Source organism: Trichoderma aggressivum (assembly GCF_033847375.1).
Source record: "Trichoderma aggressivum f. europaeum strain CBS 100526 chromosome Unknown scaffold_034, whole genome shotgun sequence".
Lineage (NCBI taxonomy): Eukaryota > Fungi > Ascomycota > Sordariomycetes > Hypocreales > Hypocreaceae > Trichoderma > Trichoderma aggressivum.
Genome location: NW_026946400.1, coordinates 197,591 through 216,808, shown reverse-complemented (window position 1 = coordinate 216,808; position 19,218 = coordinate 197,591). Strand labels below are relative to the sequence as shown.

Genomic DNA, 19,218 nt, shown 5'->3' with positions numbered 1-19,218 from the left:
AGCGTCCCGGGATTCCCAGTGGCAATGCGAATAGTAGCATCTGCTCGTCCTAGCCGTGCCCCAGTCCCGACGGGTCAACAGGCTAAAGACAGGCTCACTGCGCCGACTGGTAGCATTGGCAGGCTTGGCCGGGAGTATCTGTAATCGGGCATAGTCACAAGCAATGGGCATGTATTCTTCTTCAGCATGGTGACAGATACTGTACAGTACTCGTTCGTACTCGTACGGTCGAAGGTCGCCCAGAGCCCCTAGGCTGGGATCAGTAAGGGCATGTTGCGTGATGCTTCCTGATTTGCCTATTATTGTCCAACCCAGCAGACGGGCCTGGCGAAAGAGTCAGTCAGTCTCGTCGGTGACAAATGACGGTGTGGGTAAGATGAGCATAGCACTAGCAGTCCCCGAGAATCTAGCTGCTGACGAGGACCTTTGTTGCTGGCAGGACGGACCTGAGGGAACGAGGTGGGATGCCTCGTTCTCCCAACGGACGAGTAAGCTCGTTGACAAGTCATCGGCAATATGGCTCTTTTTGGAGTGTGGGCGGCCTTGGACGAAGGACGAAAAGCATACATGGACGTGCATAAGGCAGGCCCCGCTCCGGTGGATTTCGAAGGATCGTCTATGTATAGTAGCACCACTCCCGCTTGGCGCTCCATGATAGTGCCCATGGTGTTGGTGTTGTGTGTGGGATGTGGTGATGCCCAAGTACCGGCCAATCGAGGGGTTTCGCCGCGCAGCCTCGTCGGAGGTATAGGCGACAGGCAAAGGAGAGGCACTCGCAAAATAATGACAAGCAGAAGGTATTGTATTGTGTGGCAAACGGAATTGAGGCACAAGTTGCGGCTGATGCTGATGGTGTTGTTGGTTGGGTCAAGTCAGGTTGTCAAAAGGTGCTGGACCTGGGCTCATTCAAGAGCTAAGAAGCTCCAACCGCAACTAGAACAGGGGTCTGTTGAATTCCTTCGGAGCCTTAGCGGGCCTCTCTAGCGCTTCCTTAGCGGGCGAGAACACCTGAGAGCCCCTGGACCAATCGCCGGGCTGCAAAATAGATTGCTGAGGGGTTTGGTGCGCAAAAGCCAGCCGACGTAGCTGCCGGTTCGGGGCAGGCACAGCTCACTAATCGTCGGTACGTATCCTGTTAGCACCAGACTTCACCACTAAGCCTACTATAGGTACTAAAGTTGTTCGAAGCTCTCGCCAGAACCTCCAACCTCTCAATTGCTGACATGCCACGACTCAAAATAACAACAGCTGCCGCAGAGCCTCCATCAGCAGAGTTTTCTCTCTCCAGCGCCCGCAGCTCTCCCATAGCCCAAAGACAGGGCCTTAGCCCGCCCCGCATCCGCCTTCTGGGTGCTCAACTCGGTGTTCAGCGTGGAAGAAGCAGTTGAGCTCTTTCGCCAGACCGTTACACTCGACGCGACTCTCTTCCTATCTCTCGGGCCTTGCCGCCCTACCCGTTTCGAGTACAACTCGATGCAATGCAACGGCGGGGTGGCACAAACTCGGGCAGCTTCCCTCGTGTTGCCGTAGAGCGAGGGCGTTTGCGTTTGCCGGGCTTGAGATCGAAGGATTACTCGCCAGATACCTACAGGCCCCGTCAACGTGGAGAGCCCGGAGAACCCAGCTCCATCTACTTCTGCACCAGTCTGGACCCTTCTTTTGCCCATTGCTTGATGGTGTCCAACTTCAGCTTTTGGCGCTTCCTCGCTCGCCTACCAACCGTTGCTCGTATGTCGTATTATGCCGACCCTCAGTCTGGAAACTCGTCCGCGTAAGGTCGGCCATTGATTCTCCCGGACACAAGGACCTATGCGCAACCCCTGCCAGTGGTGACATCCAGAAAATATCTGGTTCCCCTCCATTCGTTCTCCCAAGGCTTGGAGGCTACATCGCCACTACCTTTGTGTGTCATTGCATCTGCTCCAGCCACTCCAACACTCGAGATCCCTGTCACTCGCATATGCTCTCTGTTTACGGCTAGTGGCAACCAGGGTTTCTCGAGGAGGAAATTTTCTATCAATCAACCATTAGCATGACAGCTTTGTGGGTGGCCGGAGACAGCTCGGGGAGGGGTTCGCGGATTCCTCCAGGCACTTGGTGTTCGGCTTGCCTATCACCGGCTGGATCCCTGCCAGAGTGCGCCACGCAAATCAGCCCAGTTGGGTCTTGCTTCCCGGCCCTTGGCCTTGCGAGGCTTGCCTTACAGAAGAGGACACTGGAGATGCTGTGGCTGCTGATGATCCCTTTGTTGTTGTTCTCGCCCTCACTTATCCGATCTTTCGGCCGGACATGATCCGTCTGCCGGGGGTCGTCCAACTCGGCCTGCATGTGTTGTCGCCTTCCCTGCCAATTGGCCCATGATGAGAAGATGGAAATTGGCTGACTTTTCCGTGGACGAGGCCTATTGGCTTTTCCTTCCCGGGGGTTCGACACATCTGATTAGTCCCCCACGGCGCCAAATCAGCCTTGCTCTCCACGGAGCACAAGCGGTCAAATTTGATCCTAGGTGAGGTGAGGTGAGTCTTACACGCGCACGCCACGCAATGGCCTAGCTTGACTAGTATCCCGTTGACCAGGGGGGATTGCACCAGCTTCGGCTGCATAGCAGGCTGCGGTACAGGTTGTACTAGCAGTATACGCCATATCTTTTCCGTGCCTCCATAAAGAGCCGCCAGTCAGGAACGAGGCTCGTCTTCTTTCTTCATTATCACATCTGTTGTCCCGTCTTTGTGTGTGTTTTCGGCCATTCTTTCGCTCTCCCTCTGTCCTGGCCCATCTGCTGGCCTCGGCTCATCTCCAGCCTTCTGGCTACCTTCCATCGTTTTAACATAACCAAGGGACGCACTCGTTTCCTCTTGTTGTGTTGGAATAAAGCAGCCCAGCATGCGTTTGCTTACGTCCATATCGATTGGAGCCTTTGCGGGCGCAGCCGTTGCTGCAGCCCAGTCCAGCCTCCAAACAGTGTATACCAAAGAAGCGGTTCGTAATATCTAGTTGATAGTTCGGTGTGTCTACATCAAGCTGATAGTAGAGTTGCATAGGCTGAGCACAATGAGAATGCACCAACGCCGACTGCTGCCTTGGAACTGAGGAATGCGGATGCGGCGGTCACAACAATCGTTTCTCCTCCTACGTTCCAAGTCACTCTCTGTCCACAACCAACCGGATTGCCTGCGGCGAGGTTTAAGACAGCGCCCGGCAGCCTGTATGGATGCCATCCTGGATATGTTTGCAACCTCCCCAAGCCAGAGGGATGCAACTTCTGGCCAGGACCTCCCCCAAGCGACTTTATATGCCCGCCTGAGTTTTGTATGGTGGCTCCTCCTTTCAAAGTTCCGGAGTGGAATGGCAAGCCGGGCTACTATCCGCCCCAGTTTGGTTATTTCAACCTGAACCCAGAAGATTTTGGACTGTCCTACGACATCTTCGAGTACAGCGTTGTTCGAAAAGCATCGAGTGGGCGCACATCGACTTACACGACTGGCAACTGGGAGTCCCAATCCACCTTGACAGACGGACCAGTGCAAACGCCCCCGCCCTCATACAGGAGACGTTATAGCCCGACCAAGCCCCAAGATCACCGGAGGGCCATCAACCACTCAAAGCGCGCTGATACCCTACCGTCAGCATGCTTTGCACTGTGCGATAAGCCATATAAGATCGTTCAGGAGGACGGCATGATCCCGGCACTGTGCGATCCCGGATCTGACTTTGAGACTGCGTTAGAGGGCTGTCGTGTGTGCGTTTCCACTGGGTTGGGTATCCCGAAGGATCAAGTGGCACCGCTCCTAAACCAGACGTTACAAGACACCATCGCCTTCTGCGATGGACAGGGAACGACGCCTACGCAGTCGACAACATCGGGGCCCGAGTCACAAGTGACGACGACGCCTACGCTGGGAACTAGCTCGCAAGTCTCTGCAAGCGACACGTCCTTTATTGAATCAACAACTTCGAGCTCCGTGCAATCGACTACTAAGCAGTCCACTACCGCACCTCCTTCTCCTCCTACAAGCTCAAGCAGCCCTCCTCCAACCAGCTCAAGCAGCCCTCCCCCAACCAGCTCGTCTCAGCCACCAAGCTCTACGCCTCCGACATCGTCCTCATCGCCGCCGCCGCCGCCAACTTCTTCGACGTCCAGCTCCTCCACGCCGCCTCCTGCATCTTCTACACCACCTCCTGCATCTTCTACGCCGCCACCTGCATCCTCTACTCCCTCTTCATCGCCGCCATCATCGCCTCCTCCTTCAAGCTCAGCTTCGTCTGCCAGCAGCGCCTCTGGTTCAGCATCATCAAGCGCACCCACATCGGGATCTGCCTCTTCTGAAACAGGTACGGCATCCAATAGTGCTAGCAGTGAAACGGGGTCAACGTCGGCGTCCGCATCGTCATCGGCGTCGGCCTCGAATGGTGCTTCTGCCACCGGTCCATCAGCCTCCTCACCCACCACGGGGGAGACTGGAGCCGGATCCTCCTCGACAGGTACTAATTCCCCAACCGGCGCCGGTTCTTCGACTGGCGTCGGCTCCCCAACTGGTACCGGTTCCCCATCCGGCACCGGCTCCCCCTCGGGAACTGCTGCCGGAACAGGCACCACTGTCGGGACTGGTGCTGGTGGCTCGACTGCTGAGGCTGGTACCGGCTCCCCAACCGGAGGCGCTACCGGGACAGAGCCTCCTTCAGTGACAGGATCTGCTACCGAAACGGGCACTAACGGCTCAACAGGCTCCTCGTCCCCCCCGACGGGATTCTCTTCTCCCGGGCAACTGGAAAGGGCAAGCTCAACCGCTGCTGGAAACAACGGCGGTGGTGCTGGCGGTGCTGGACCAACTGGATCGCCCGGCGGCGGAGGCAACCCCGGCGGCAATCCTGGTGGCAACCCCGGCGGCAGCGGCGGTGGTTCTGGCGGAGCCACGGGAACAGGCCCTATCACTTCACCCACGAGTGGGCTGCCGCCGATCCCGAACGACCTCTCGCGGGCAAGTGAGAACTTTGGTCTCCTAATTGCGGCTCTTATGGGCCTGTTGTTGGTGTAAATGCGAGGTTGTTTTTTTCCCTCGTGTGTGGGCGCGCGCGCATGTGTGTTGGAATGATATGAGAGCATGTGCTTTTGGTTACTTTATGAAACTCTCCTTCACGAATATTTATACCCCTCCTTTTTTTTTCGCTGGTTTTATAGGGTCAATCTTCTTTTCATCAGATTGCATGAAGAAAATTATTTTAGTAATGTATAATCCAGGAAAGCGCTCTATGCAGCCATTTTCCCCCTGGAATTATTACATTGGTTATCAACGGTTGGGTCGGGTTTTTATATTGGAGGGCATGGACATGGGCATGGATGGACATGAAGTCATGAAACGGAGGGGAATTAATTAATGGAATATACCCTGGTCACTCTTTTAACCCAGTTGTTTTGCTCAGACTCTGGAAAAGTAGATATTTAGAAGCATTGTAGGAGAATGGGAGCCCATCAGAAAGAAGTCGAACTGTATCCTATCCTATCCTATCCTTATTTCCATCGTGCGGACCCTCCCCTTTGGATATCCGAAATCTCTCAACATTACTACTCAGCATACATGGTTGGTCAACATGAAACGCAGTACTCCATTGCCAGAAATCCGTCTAAGTAGTTCGTATCCAATTGGTTCCCATAAATGATAGCAATGGCAATGATGGTGCAACGGGGAGAAGCCAAAAAAAAAAAAACAAATAAAAGGGGGGACCAAGTGAGAAAGGAGAGAGAGAGAAAATAAAGAGGTAAAGGAAAGGAAACAAGTCATCTTCAGTACCACCCCCTCCCATTCATCGGGTTGTCCTGCAGGTACGCATCCATGGCACTTACGCCGTCCTTCTCCAAGTCCTCCATGAGCTCCATCTGCTGCGATTGAGACAGGCTGCCTTGCCTGCCGGGCGAATAGCCAAACTGCATGCCACCCGCTTCGAGCTGCGCAGTGATGTTGTGAAGTCCCAATCCAGGTCCTGGGGACCCTCCAAATCCGCTCATGCCCGCCATGGCCTCGTTGAAATAGCCACCGCCCGAGGTGACAAAGTTGTACGGCGACATGAATTGCGACTGAGGGGCGAACCAGTCCGATGCGGATGTCGGTGCAGGCGGCAGCGGTCGCTGGTGATGAACTGGCTGTGCCATGCGTGCGGCGGCGTATGTAGGCTGGGGTTGGGACTGCGGCACCTGTTGTGCCATGATGGGTTTTTGAGGCGGTGACATGTTGCTCTGCGCTGAGAGAGGCGATGGCGTAAGTGGTGCGACGCTTGATGTCTGCTTTATCGCCATTGCCGATGGCGAAAGCCCTGGTCTAGAGGTCGGTATGTTGGCTTGAATGAATGAATCGGGTGGTGACTGCAGTTGATGGGCTATGTGGTCTGGTATAGGGATCCCGTGAGAAGGATCCTCCAGGCCGCCTGATTCTCCCATATGAGTGGCATCAGGGGGAAAGTAAGAGAATCGTCGGTTGCCGTTGTCGGTAGCCGGGTTGCAGAAGATTGAGTTTGAGCGGAAAGTGGGTTGCGGAGGAGGGTAGTTGGGGTTGAATACGTAATTGTTCATAGACTCGGGGGACGAGTCAAAAACGTACCCAAACGTCGGAGGGTTGAGGTAGGGGAGAGGCCGGGGAGTGGTGGCGTTTGACTGGGCGTAGCCTTCGGGAGAGGACTGAGACTCGCTTGATGCCGGGGGGCTGCTAAAAGAAAAGGGCTCTCTTTCAAGTTTCACCTGTGCGTCGTAGCTTTGCAGGCATGCTTTGGAAAATATGGTGTAGAGCTGTGAAGTGGCTGTGGTCCCGGGCCAACGCTCTGCACATCGGTCCAGGCACTCCAATGCCGTGTTGATCAACTCCTCAACCTCTTCCCGAGGGTGATTACGTCGAACTTCGGGATAGGATATCGTCCATAAGAGTGTACTGAGAGCCAGGTTTACCGTCAGAAGGAACACCCAAGTGATGTCCACAGTATCGCTGCCTAGTTGCTTCTGAGCAAGATCGATCGTGGCGGCAGAAGATTCATAGCAGATTTGCGCTGCACGAGGCGACGGCTGCGGGATTTGAGGAGATGGCCTGTATAGCATAGCCCTCATCTGGTGATAAAATCCAGAAATCCTATCGTTCGAGTTAGGAGGCCGGGCTTATAAATTACAAATCACATCAAAAAGGCAAGTATGAACAGGAGGATTAAACAAAAGTCGGCTTACCAAGGCTTGGCCCATGGAGGTTCTTCAGGTGCCGCATCCAACCAATCCCTCAGCGTCTTTTCCATGCTATGGAACCACGGGTGATCATCATTTCTAGGCTCTGGCCTCTTTCTTTCATATAGAGTTCTCTTGATTTCAGCCTGCGGGTTTGTCATTTTGTAGAAATGTATGGTTGCAAGCTTCCGTGCGTTAGGCGGACCAGGCACGATTCCCTGAGGCGTAATGTTTGCATCGTCGACGACAGAAAAGAATTCGACATCCAAGCGGTCGCTGTTGAGGGCAAATGCACTGGGACGGCCCATGTAATAGGAAAGCCCAAACTCCATGGTGGTGATTATCCATGCAAGTCTCCGGCGCATATCGATGATCTGAGGGTCCAAGTTGTAACCCGAGGTGATGGTCTTTTCATCCATCAGTCCCTCTTGCTGGCAAATTCTGGTGGCCAGTCCAATAACATAATAGACGGGCGTTCGTGTCGGGGTGAGCAGCGAGTATTGCCCGATGAGAATGAGACACTGCAGCGTTTTGAGGTCTTTGGGACGAATAATATCTTCAACGTATTTCATTGCCGCCATGTAGTATCCGTCGGCCAACCCAGCATATTGCGTGTCCAGTTTCTGCAAGCTGACGGCGATAACCATGCGAACAGTAAAGTTTTTGTACACGTCTGTATCGCGATTATAGACGGCATCAAAGTCTGCTTGGAATAGCTTCTCGTGAAGCACAGGCCAGTGGATTTGAGCTAGGAAAATCAGTATTGGGCATAAACGACGCGTTGGAAGGGGGTAAATGCTACTTGCATACCCTTTTTGAAGTAAATTTCTACCAGCTTATCGGCCACCGCCCGCGTAGGAAGACCCTCGGCCGGGCATTCGCTAACCATGGGATAGCTCTTCTTCCTACTGCTCCCCGATCCCGTCATATGGATGGATTGCATGCGAGCCTGGCTCCTGGCCCGAACCTCAGGGATGAGGTCAGAAATCTTGTTAGAATCGGTAAACCGCTTGGCCTCGGCCATGAGCAGTCGTGTCATGGCGATACCGCTGGTTGGCCCTAGATAACGAGGTGTCTCGTCGTTGCCGCCTAGACGAATCATGCCGCCCGGACGGACTAGTTCTTCACTTGTTGGAGGATGGTCGCCATCTTCATCGGTGTACTGGCCCAGTTCCGCCTCGAGGGCTCTGACCTTATCCTGGAGCGTAATCACATAGCGGCGATTGATCTTGCGGCCTTTTGCGGTGTCGAGATATTCACACACAGACCCCGACCTCTCGCAGGGCAGGCAGCGAGGCAGCGTAGGGTCGCATCTTGTTTTCCGCTGCCGTGTGATGTTAGTATTCACGCAGTTATTCTCGTTGGCATGTGCAGACAGCCCGCGCAGAACGGATGGAGCAAGCAAAGCTCTCAGCTCAGGGGGCGGGGTAGTTGTTGTATCGTACCTGGCGACAACGACAGCATGCAGTCAGCGTGTGAGCAACACGGTGGCTCGAGGTATCGCCGTCAAAGAAGTCATCGGGACTCTGGACCAAGCTCCGTGGCTGGCCATAGCCGTGGTTCGGACGGGGAGCAACGGCCAGACCCTGCCGGAAAATGTGCGCGGCATCCATGGGATCTACAATCCCCGGCACAGCGCAGCCAAGCTCCGACGCAGTTTAGACGACGAGATTGAAAGACTTGGGCGCTCTGCGAGAACCGACGGCACCCCTACAGCCCGGCACTCTGTATGTTGTGTCGTTGCGACGTTGGATTCGCGCTCTACGACCCCGGAACGGAGGCAGGCCGGGAGTGTGTCGGCACAGACCGCTGGAGACGAGGGCAAGGACGCGATGCTAACCAATTGGCAGCGGCGCAGACTTCATGACGGTGAAGGGCGAAACAAAGACGAAGACTAAGACGAAGACACACAATGAGTGAGCACCCTGTTCCGCCACTATGTTTGGTTTGGTTTGGCCCTGCTTGGCCCTGATCGCGGGGCAGAGGAAGAGCAAGGCCGGGGGTTGTAATAATACATGTAGGTTATGGGTTCTACTTACAGCAGGCAGGACGTCTGAGGTTCGACGGCTTGTCTCAGCGGTTTGAGGTTGAGGCTGGCGCAGGACAGATGCAGATGCGAGATCTGAAACACACGGTCAACTTGTTACGGGACGAAGGGCAGCTTGCGACAGGAAGCGAATGGCGGAGCGCTAGTACCGTTGCAGCGACTCGGGGAGTATCATCAACTCCCGTCACGTTTTAAGCTTTGGGGTGGTTTTGGGGGGATGACGGGGTGACTAAGCATCGACGTGAGAATATGTGAGAATGCGAAAAAGGGATCAAGAGATCGAGGGACTGATTGGATTGGGGTTTGGGGATGGATTTGGGTCAACTTCCCGCCCGCCGGATCGTGACGGGACTGAACCTACATGTACTGACCAAGCAGAGCAGCAGGTGTCTACCTGTATTCCACTGTAGGTACTGCTACAGCCACTGCTACAGCCACTGCTACAGCACTGCTACAAGCACTGCATCGAGTACACGTGAGCCCCGCAAAGTCCCTGCCGGGCCGGCGGAGCTGCTTCCCTGCGGATAACGCTGAGGGAATCAGGAAAGTGGGGGATTTTCTGACCTGACCGGGCTGGGCTGTGACTAATTCCGAGCTCAGCTTTTCAAAGGTAGCCGGCCGAGTACCTTGGCAGTCAGTACCTACAGCGGCCTAGCAAGTGCCTTGGCGGTTACCCGTGCTTCATAGCCGTTCTACCGTCTGAATTGGTGCCGAATGAATCGTGCTAAAGTGTGGCTACTTGGTACTGCAGGTACATGTACTGTACTTGATGGTGGCGGTGGTGGTCAGGTACTCTAGGTAGAGTTGTAACGGATGGATGTTGGCACTCAATGGCAGTTACTGCAAAGCCGGACCCCGAGGGATGGAGACGGAGGCTGTAGCGACAAGTGGGGGGCTTACGGAGCAAGGGTCTCGATTGGTATAGCCCTTTTGGAGTCGGTCTGCGTAGAGCTCTAACTGCCTGGATGCCGCAAGAGGCGGGCTTTGTGCGGTTGCGTCGGTATATCGGCAGATAGCGGGTGACTTGCCGCCCAGCTGCCCAGCCGCGGAACAGAAGCCTCAGCAATCCGTCACTACGACCTTCCTTTGCATGCCAATGTGCATATATGGATCATGTATGGAGTACTCGTATGTATTGTATGCACTGTTAGGATGTTTCAGGTGTCGCGGATAGGTACCTATCCAAGTAGTACTCAAGTAGTATCCAAGTAGTATCCAAATACGGGTTCTGCTCTTGCGGTGTGATATGATGCAGGCACCGGCACGGGAAATCTGATGGCTCGACAATCACACGAAAAAAAAAAAAAGTTGGGGGCCACGGGGCAGCCGGTTCGCGGATGACGTTTGGACTAGCTTTTCTGGAGCTTGCCGGAAATCTAGGCCACGGTAACGGAATACAAAATAATACTTGACTCCTCCAGAGGTCGGGTGGTTTGGTGTCAGCAATCTGTATGATGTATATCACGGCAGCTGGGTAGGCACATGCAGTAGGTGGCTTGGACGGAGCCAAATGCAGTAATTAGATTGTTCCCTCAGTGTCGTCTCGGGTTGGACTTGACATTGAAAGAACAACACGAAAGCATCAAGGGAATAGGTGAGCCATTGACAACTTGCCTGTAGGCATCAATCCATTGTCGGAGTATGCTCCGTATGATCCATGCAATTGGCAGTAGTGGTTGGCACATCAAGGTGCGACGGCTAATTTGTCGTCCAAGGTCGGCTAACGGCATGAGCAAAGCCAGGCGTTGGAACCGGCGGCCCAATGAAGCAATGATGCTCCATCATCCAGCCCGTTTCGTAGATGCATGGTTCTGTCAATTGCCAAGATTGGAGCGCAACATGTGCGCTACCAGGCCTTTGCATGTGAGCTGTCTGCTCGAGTCTCGTACAGTTTGAACGTTGGAACGCCAGAGTAAGCGCAAGGCAGCCAATCACCGCTCAACGAGGTGAGAGTTTGCGAGCATCAGGAGGCATTTCTATGGAGCGCGGTTATGTGGCCATGTCAGCTGGATAAATTAACTTAATTACATGCAGTTGTCGGTATGCAGTCATGCAACAGTTTCTGACGAGGTGCTTGCTGCCTGTGATGTGATGAGAGAGAGAGAGGAACGCGAAATAGACCTCGATTGGGAACTGACGGAGTACGTGTACTTGACTTTGAGATACGAAGGTACCCGGGCATTGGGCGAGAGAAATACCGGGGTCAAAGTCAATTACAAACACATTGATCAGATAAGGCATCAAAGCGGTAGGCCTAGAATCAATGGCCACAGAAATGCGGAAATACAATGCAGCCATTCTTCGTTTCAGCTGTGCTGGTATCAGATTGATTATGTTTGTATCCAGTGTCGATAAGCCTAAAGCCTAATACCGATCGTGCAACGGCACTGATCGATTCGGAATGTAGGGGTCCAGTCTCGTCCCATGTCCGTCCCGTCTTCATTCCTCGCGGGTCCTAGCGCAGCATTAATCCCAAACAGCAGCAGAAGCGTACAGTACAGGTATCTACAGTAGCTCTCACTCTGATCCATGGATACGTGATTGCCTCCAGGTCGGGTCGGAAAGACCCGCAGCAAGGATTTATCAGCATCAATCATCACCTGCTGTACGAGTACCTACTAACTTGCTCGAGTCCCTTGATTGTGCCCAGCTGTTGGTACTCCGTACTAGAGCCAACAACAGTCCGGCCTCGCAAGGCTGCCCGTCTATCGCATTGATCCATCGTATCCTGCCACATGTCAGCGGCTGGCTATCCGGGTCAATGCAATCAATTGATGGATGTTTGACTTGGCCAATAATATACTGAGGCATGTCGGATTAGTGATTCAGCCTAGACACAGTCCATCCATGCAATCAAACTCCTCCACTGTCACGCCCATAGTAGGTACATTATGCAAGCACTGACTCTCTCTCTCTCTCTCTCCGGACGGTTCGAGGTAGCATCGACTTCTCGCCAAAGGATCAACTGTGCTCGTACTTGTACAGGCCCTTTTCCAACGCTGTTCCAGGCGCTGTCACTGCCAGGCCGATAGTGGCTCCTCCACTAAGCGACGCTAAGCCGCCCTCCAAGGCCTGTCGTGTCCCGCCTCCCGCGATTCCCACTCAACTACACCATGCACCTCTTGTCTTGAATCCCTTCGGCCTCGTCAGCCTTCCCGTCGCCAAACCGCCGCCTGTGCCCTCACAAATCCCACGATATCCCGCACCTCGTCCGCGATTCTCTCCAGCTTCGCGGTCTCCGTCTCAACGCTCGCGGCTTGCCAGATCCGCCCTAGCAATGCCCCGCAGTAGCTTCTCACATACCCCCCTCCTGAGAGTCTCGAGGCCGGTCTCAGCCTGTTCAAGATGTGAGTGACGATCCCGCGATGAGGATGACGGATTTGCCGGTTGAGCCCATGCTGATGCTTGTGTCTTGTGCCCAGGTCGAGCTGCCAAAGTCAAGGTGAGTGCGGCCATGACCCCGTGTGGCGGCGCCTTCATCACCGCGGCACGCCTTGTCCTTGACGTCTAACCCTTCTCAATTTCGTCAATCTAGTGCGATGGCAAGCTGCCCGCTTGTACGGCCTGTGAAAAGGCTGGTCGTGAGAATGCCTGTTCGGCGGCAAACGACCAGTTTGCGCGAGGCAAGGAGCGGAGGTGCGTCGTCGCAAGCCGTCCCGGCCCCAGTTGCTGACCGTAACACAGCTATGTCGCCGCTCTGGAGCTTCGCATCGAAAAGCTGGAAAGACGCATAACATACGCAAAGTCCCGCAAGGCTTCTGTGGCTCTGCATGATTCCGAGTCGCTGGCCACGGCCCAAGTTGACCGGCGAGACTCTCTCGCCTCAATCCGGGCAGCTATTCACCGAAAGGCCGCCAGGACTCGTGAGAACTCGGATGTCAACTCCTTGATATCCGATTTTGGTTTTTTGTACGAAGAGGCATCTTTTCCTCTCCCTGCATTCGTAAGCGGAACTCTGTGTATCTGACAACCTCTGCTCATTAGATCAGTCAATGCGACGACTCGGGACTTTGAGCCGTCCATTATCAACATGACTTTTGCGCGACTGGTCCTGGCCGCAGCAACCAAGGATCCTATCCCGGGCATGCCTGAATCCCCATTGCCACAAAAGTCATACGCTACTGAAATCTTTCATCACTTTATGAAGAACATATATCCGCTCTTCCCGTGCTTTTCAGAAACGGCCGCCCTCAACATCCTGAATGACATCTATCACCAGCAAAGTGAGCGTGCCATCAGCGCATCCGATCACTGGCTGCTGTACATGATACTCGCCATTGGATCAACCATGCAGAGCCAAAAGGTCAACGATGACTACTACAATCTCGGTGTCAGCTTTGTTTCTAGGGCGTTGGACTACGCCGACATCGCCTTGGCCCCTGGATACGCCACCCAGATCCAATCGCTCCTCCTCCTTACCCAGTACGCCATTTTGGATCCAAACCATTTTGACAGCTGGCTTCTCATAGGCTTCACAGCTCGTGCTGCCATTGATCTTGGGTTCCACCAAGATCCCCCCATGTCTACAGTTGTCGATCGTGCCGCCTTGGATATGCGTCGGAAGATCTTTTATTGCACATATGCTCTTGATCGGTGGGCTATTTCCATCCTCTTATGCCCCCTTTTTTTTGGCCAATGGCTTTTCTTCTTCTAACTCTTAATCCTAGATCCATCAGTATGGTCCACGCTCGGACATTCTCATTCACCGACGATGCAGTCCACGTTGCGTTCCCAAACGCAGCCGATCTCGATCGCAAAGGCAAAGATGGCGATTCTGGTCCGATTTCGGGTCCGCAGTCCGTCGACCCTGGATTGCTCCTCTTTCAGCTTAGAAGAGCGCAATCATACTGGTACCAGGAACTATACCAGTCCTACGCGACGCCTTTGCAGGACCCAGCGTCGTTTGTTTGGCAGATGTGTCTCGATATGCGAGAATGGGGCGAGTCGCTACCAACCTCTCTTCCCCCTGGAATAAGGCAAATGTTCGAGCAGGAATTGAGGTACAGCTATGTTTACTGCATTGCTCCTTCTGCTAGGGCTCCAGAAATCAACGATTATCATCGCACTCTGATATTCGAGTACTCTCTCGTCTATCTCCTCACCATGCAGGAAATTGCCCATGCGGGGCTCAACGGCGCATTCTACACGTACCACGATGCGTTGAAGGTATACTTTATGGCGAACCAATTTCTCGCAGTGCTGAGAGACTCGGAGGACATGCTCTTGTCTGGCGCACACATACAAATACCGATAGCCCGTCCCGGTGCTCCGCCTGCGCCCCCGATTCCGCGACCCCAATTACGAAACGGGAGAGCCGGCGAAGACAACATCAGAAGGAGTCTGCGCTGCCTCGAGAGCGTCCCTCAGACCTTGGAAGTGTATGGGCGACGGTGGGAAGACGCGGTCATGCTAAAGCAGAGCTTTGAGCAGCTTTCGGCGGACACCGTGGAGCGACTGAGGGAGCGCAGGAAGATTCAAACCATGAAAATGGAGCAGTCCGCCTATCCCGGCAGCTCTCCATCGGCTCCCTCGCCTCGGGTTCCGGCCATCACGCGTAGCCCGCAACAACCGCGAGAGATTCGCTGGGTCGGAGTCGATGTTTCTCAGATGATGCACGGCGGCCGCGGCCATCCGCAGTAGGAGGCCGCCGAGGAACTGTGGGACATGTGTATCATGCGTTGATGGCGCTTATTTGGAAAGCAAAATGGTGGTTAATGTACGGGCATTACCATGGAATGACGGACGTGAACAGGGCAGTGAACATATCTCTGTATCATTATACCCGCCCAAAGGCAAGATTTCTATTTGGACACCAATGATGAGGGTTTTGCTTGGGCATCAATCAATGGCTTAGTGAGATGGATAGACGGGTTTTCGTAAGGCGGCAATTGGATATCTTGGGGGTTTCTCAAAGATGCCATGTCATGCATGTAAATCAATCTTTTTGGACAATGTAGTAACCGAGACTACAATCTACTAAACACCTTCTTCTTCTTATTCATGTCTCTCAACATTCATCATGAAATATCAATAGTTTACATTTCAGAAAAGAGGCATCAAGTCAATTCCTAGTCTTAGCTGAACACGTTGCCTCCTCCATAGAGAAAAAAAAAAGAACATGGCAATAACAAGAAACCCTTGGGGGAAAACCCCCTCCTTTTCCATCTCCCACATTATGTCCGTGACGCCCAAAGAGTCTTGAAAATTAAGATGGTGTAAAAGATTTAAAGAAACAAGAGAAAAAAACCGAAACTCAAGAGGGGAAGAAAGGCACGAGAATTCGACTATCAGTCGTCCTTTTTTTTAGTTCTTTTTATTGCTCTGAGCCATTACAAACCCCCCTCCTCCCTATGCAGCCTGTCCTCGCAAGTTCACTTCCCAGGCATTCCTTGCACGCAGCTTCATCCTCCTTTCGACACCCTGATCAAACCAAGGTCCGAAAGCCAAAGACGGTGTGAGCCGCGGGCACACGGGCAACGCAGGCTGGCCTGCCAAAGGCTGCTGCCGCCAGCGTTGTCGACGAGTATGTCGAGGGGTAGTAGCAGTAGTAGTAGTAGTAATAGTAGCGTGAGTGTCGGAGACGACAAGTTCTCGTTCTTGTTGCTTTTGTTCTTCCTTCTCCTGCGAGGATGGATGCCGAGACACCACTGGGCGTTTGTCTTTCCTTTGTCCTTTTCCTTTGCCTTGCTCGTCTTCCTCATCGTGACGGGGCTCATCAGTGGGTTCCTAGACCGCTCGAATGTCTTGCAGGTGCAGATTTTTGGTCTGGCGAGGTAGCCTGCGATCTCGTTCGTAAAAGTAGCCGCAGTTGGCGCATAGGGACTGTTGCGACACCACGTTAGCCACCACATTAAACACGCAAACAACCAATTACATAGAATATAAACTCACCTTGGGCCCAGCAGGACCGTCTCGAACCGCCCAGACGCTCGTACCCCACGTACGGCAGTGTGAGCAGCGCCACGTCATTCGCTCCATGTCCGTCAAGGCTCCTACTCCTCCGCCGTAACCGCCGACATCTGGCGTGAGTCGTCCAAGAGGAGTTCCGCCACGGGCCAGAGGGCTCAGACTTCGGAAACGCCGCTTCTTCTTGGAACGTTCACCCCTGCCCATCCTCTCTTCCTCAGCATCGACAGCCACGCCCAGGCCAAACGGAGTGCCACCCAGCATGCCAGTCGTCGAGCTGAATCGCGCTGTTTCACGCCGCAGCCGGCGGATCTGTCGCTCACGGTCTCCTTCTCGCTTCTCTATTTCTTCCTTGCTGAGAAACTCGACCTTGGGTTCCCAATCATCGGCCAAGTGGTCAGGGTCATATCTCCAACCAGCTTCCTGGCCATGTGCGGCATCGTTTGGCAGCTCCTGCTGAGCTCCGCCCCAACCTCCAACAAGGCCGCCAGCCTCACAGGCTTCCTTCTTTAGACGAAGGACTGCCTCATAGATGGCGTGTGTCATTGCCGGAACCCATTCGCCCGCCAATCCTAAATCGGCACATGTCGCCTTTGCGAAAGCTTCAGCTGTGCCTGGAGGGTGGAGAAGTGACCACTCGAATTTGTCCGTGTATAGCATGGATGAAAGGTTTAGACTCAGGTTGATAATGCATCGATAGGTATCGTCAGGGTTGTATTCGTCAGAATCAGGCAGGATGGGGGTCGCTTCGGCGGTGACCTCGGGTGCCTGCGATGCCGGGGGCTGCGGTGTTGGCGTCGCCTGGCCTCCCGTCTGCACAGGAGTTTCGGGTCGGGACACGCCTCTCGCAAACGAAGCTGGAGAGTCGTCTCGAGATTTGAATATGCCAGGTCTCGGGGTTCCGGCTGCTGTGATGACACTTCCCCCAGCAACGGTTACCGCCCCTCCTTGAATGGGCGGCGGTGGCGCTGCAGCAGACGGCTCAGAGTGGAAGAGCGGGTGAAGAGCAACGCCGGCATATTCTTCCAATTGCGTCCGAATCTGCTTGCTAATTTCTGCAATGACAGCAGGCCTATTGGGCAGGTCAAGATCCTGAGCCAAGTTCTGCGCAAACTGATCCGTTGTGATGAGCGTCTCGTGTAGGTTCCAGCAGAAAATGTCCCGCAACTTGTAAGGAACAGTCATCTCCTGTGGTCGGTATTGGGGGAGGGAGATGTCGACCGAGTTGGGATTCGGAGCCGGGAACGGCGCAGGCGGGATGAAGGACGGGATGTCCAGGTCGATTCGTATGGGTATCAAGGTCAATGGGAGGTTTGCTTGGGCGGCATTCTGCTGGTCGCTCCTGACAGACCGGCTCTTCCCCATCCAATCCCGCCATATGCCCTGGACGTCGACGGGTTCCTTGATATCCTTTCCCACCTTGTCGGCCATGTCCAGCCTGGTAGCGGAATCTTCCTTGCGCAAGCTTCGCAAGCCCGTCGGCCGGCGTCTGGGATCGTCGCTATCATCATCCAAGTCATCATAACCGTCCTCGGCGTAGTTGATAATGGTAGTTCCTCGCTTTGTTGTTCGCGAAACAGGCCCCGTGGGCGCACTCGGTAGGACGGGAGTCAAGAGAGAGTTGTTGTAGGTGCGCAATCGCGGCGCATACGACGACAGGAAGGCCTGGGGTTTTGATCGTTCCATTGTGAAGGTTCTGGGGATGTTTTCTGGTTATCTCATGGCGCAAGGGAGGAAACGCGAGCGCAAGCCGGTCAAGTCCCCGCGCTTGGTGCAAAAAGTTGCAGCTGACAGAGCTTGCAGCCAGTGCGGCAACCACACGAAGAGGCGAGAGTCTCTCAGGCAATGGCAAAGAGAGAGACAGACAGAGATGGAACGGGTTGATGAGATAAGACGAGGAATAAGAAAAGAAATTCTCAGCAGTGAGGCAGCGCAGGGTTTGGCGGTCACAGCGTTGGCGATTGTCGCGACTCGTGGTTGATTGGTTTTCTCAATCGCGTCGTTTGTCTTGCCCCAAATTTTGGCTGGGCCTTGCAGAGATCGAGGAACTCTGCTGACATAAGGCGGTGGGCCCCTGGCATGCAGCCGGGTAGGTGCGCATCAGCCACTACAAACAAGCCACCTGGTGCTACCCTGTAATAATTTGGAGATGCAAAAAAACAACTTGCACTTCACGTACATGTTAAAGCTATTCCATCACTCAAAGCAAGGAGAGAATTGTCAATTACCAAGGTACTAAACTGGCCTAATCATGCTAATGTCAACTACCAACCCCATTAAAGGGCGCAACACAGCCGTCTCGTCTAAGAAATATGAGACTCTCCACCATCCATCCATCCACGCGTGTCCTCGATAGCTGCCATCTAAAAAGGTCGCTGTCCAACTCTGAAGCGGCACAGATCAGCAGTCCATCCCCAAAGAAGAACCAATAGCTAGCTACTCACATGTTTCCCTCCGGAAAGAAGCGGCACACGTCGTACGTCTTGTACGGCTCCGAGATGCTGTAGGCTCGAGCACAGCCTATCTGTGTCGTGGTCGACCACATACACTGTGCTGCAAAGTCAAGTCAATATCGACTCTTGAATCTTACACAGCATCATCGATAGGTACATACACCAGTGCAGCCAGGGCTCATGTCCGTCCGTGATGGGCATTCCGTTGTAGAGCGAGGCCTGCGCAAGCCAAGTATGGGCGGCTGTCTGCAGAGGGTTGTCGTAGGCGGCATCGCATTGGGTGGACTGGTATTCGAATAGCGTCTCCCCTTGTTGAGGCCGATAAGTACCCTGGGCGTGCGAAAAGGGCTGCTGACCAGCGGCCATTATGTTTGCCCAGTATTGAGCGTAAGAGGCCAAGTTTGCATTCCAGACAAGAGGCTGAATTCCTTGAGCCTGACGAGCTTGGTTGATCAAGGAGAGAGCAAGGGCCCGGTCATCAGCCTGGGCGAGGCAGAGGCCGATGAAGGGAATGAGCCATTGGATGATGAGGAAGAGATGCATTTTCTCTGGCAGTGGTGTCTTACAAGATGGTTGGAGATGAGCAGGACTGAGAATGGCTGTATGTTGGCAAT

The 19,218-nt window shown here is 54.0% G+C and overlaps 6 protein-coding genes across 6 annotated transcripts; 3 read left to right on the top strand and 3 right to left on the bottom strand.

Moving 5' to 3' along the window:
- Positions 1-2,883: 2,883 nt before the first annotated feature.
- Positions 2,884-5,036, top strand: Triagg1_7616 (uncharacterized protein; the record flags this gene model as incomplete). The annotated part of the gene is made up of 2 exons (XM_062902371.1): positions 2,884-2,979; positions 3,042-5,036. The coding sequence occupies 2 exons, from the start codon at positions 2,884-2,886 to the stop codon at positions 5,034-5,036; spliced, it is 2,091 nt and encodes a 696-aa protein (XP_062753441.1).
- Positions 5,037-5,782: 746 nt separating this feature from the next.
- On the bottom strand, positions 5,783-8,511 carry Triagg1_7615 (transcriptional regulator family: Fungal Specific TF; the record flags this gene model as incomplete). Its single annotated transcript, XM_062902370.1, has 4 exons — positions 5,783-7,070; positions 7,205-7,946; positions 8,009-8,396; positions 8,467-8,511. The coding sequence occupies 4 exons, from the start codon at positions 8,509-8,511 to the stop codon at positions 5,783-5,785; spliced, it is 2,463 nt and encodes an 820-aa protein (XP_062753440.1).
- Positions 8,512-8,590: 79 nt separating this feature from the next.
- Positions 8,591-9,096, top strand: Triagg1_7614 (uncharacterized protein; the record flags this gene model as incomplete). Its single annotated transcript, XM_062902369.1, has 2 exons — positions 8,591-8,625; positions 8,667-9,096. 2 exons carry the CDS (start codon positions 8,591-8,593, stop codon positions 9,094-9,096), a joined length of 465 nt encoding a protein of 154 aa, XP_062753439.1.
- A 3,040-nt stretch (positions 9,097-12,136) lies between these two features.
- Triagg1_7613 (transcriptional regulator family: Fungal Specific TF) lies at positions 12,137-14,885 on the top strand (the record flags this gene model as incomplete). The annotated part of the gene is made up of 7 exons (XM_062902368.1): positions 12,137-12,174; positions 12,231-12,592; positions 12,668-12,687; positions 12,781-12,881; positions 12,930-13,154; positions 13,230-13,838; positions 13,913-14,885. The coding sequence occupies 7 exons, from the start codon at positions 12,137-12,139 to the stop codon at positions 14,883-14,885; spliced, it is 2,328 nt and encodes a 775-aa protein (XP_062753438.1).
- A 708-nt stretch (positions 14,886-15,593) lies between these two features.
- Triagg1_7612 (uncharacterized protein) lies at positions 15,594-17,837 on the bottom strand (the record flags this gene model as incomplete). Its single annotated transcript, XM_062902367.1, has 2 exons — positions 15,594-15,971; positions 16,137-17,837. The coding sequence occupies 2 exons, from the start codon at positions 17,835-17,837 to the stop codon at positions 15,594-15,596; spliced, it is 2,079 nt and encodes a 692-aa protein (XP_062753437.1).
- Positions 17,838-18,514: 677 nt separating this feature from the next.
- Triagg1_7611 (uncharacterized protein) lies at positions 18,515-19,147 on the bottom strand (the record flags this gene model as incomplete). Its single annotated transcript, XM_062902366.1, has 3 exons — positions 18,515-18,536; positions 18,596-18,704; positions 18,766-19,147. 3 exons carry the CDS (start codon positions 19,145-19,147, stop codon positions 18,515-18,517), a joined length of 513 nt encoding a protein of 170 aa, XP_062753436.1.
- Positions 19,148-19,218: the final 71 nt, after the last annotated feature.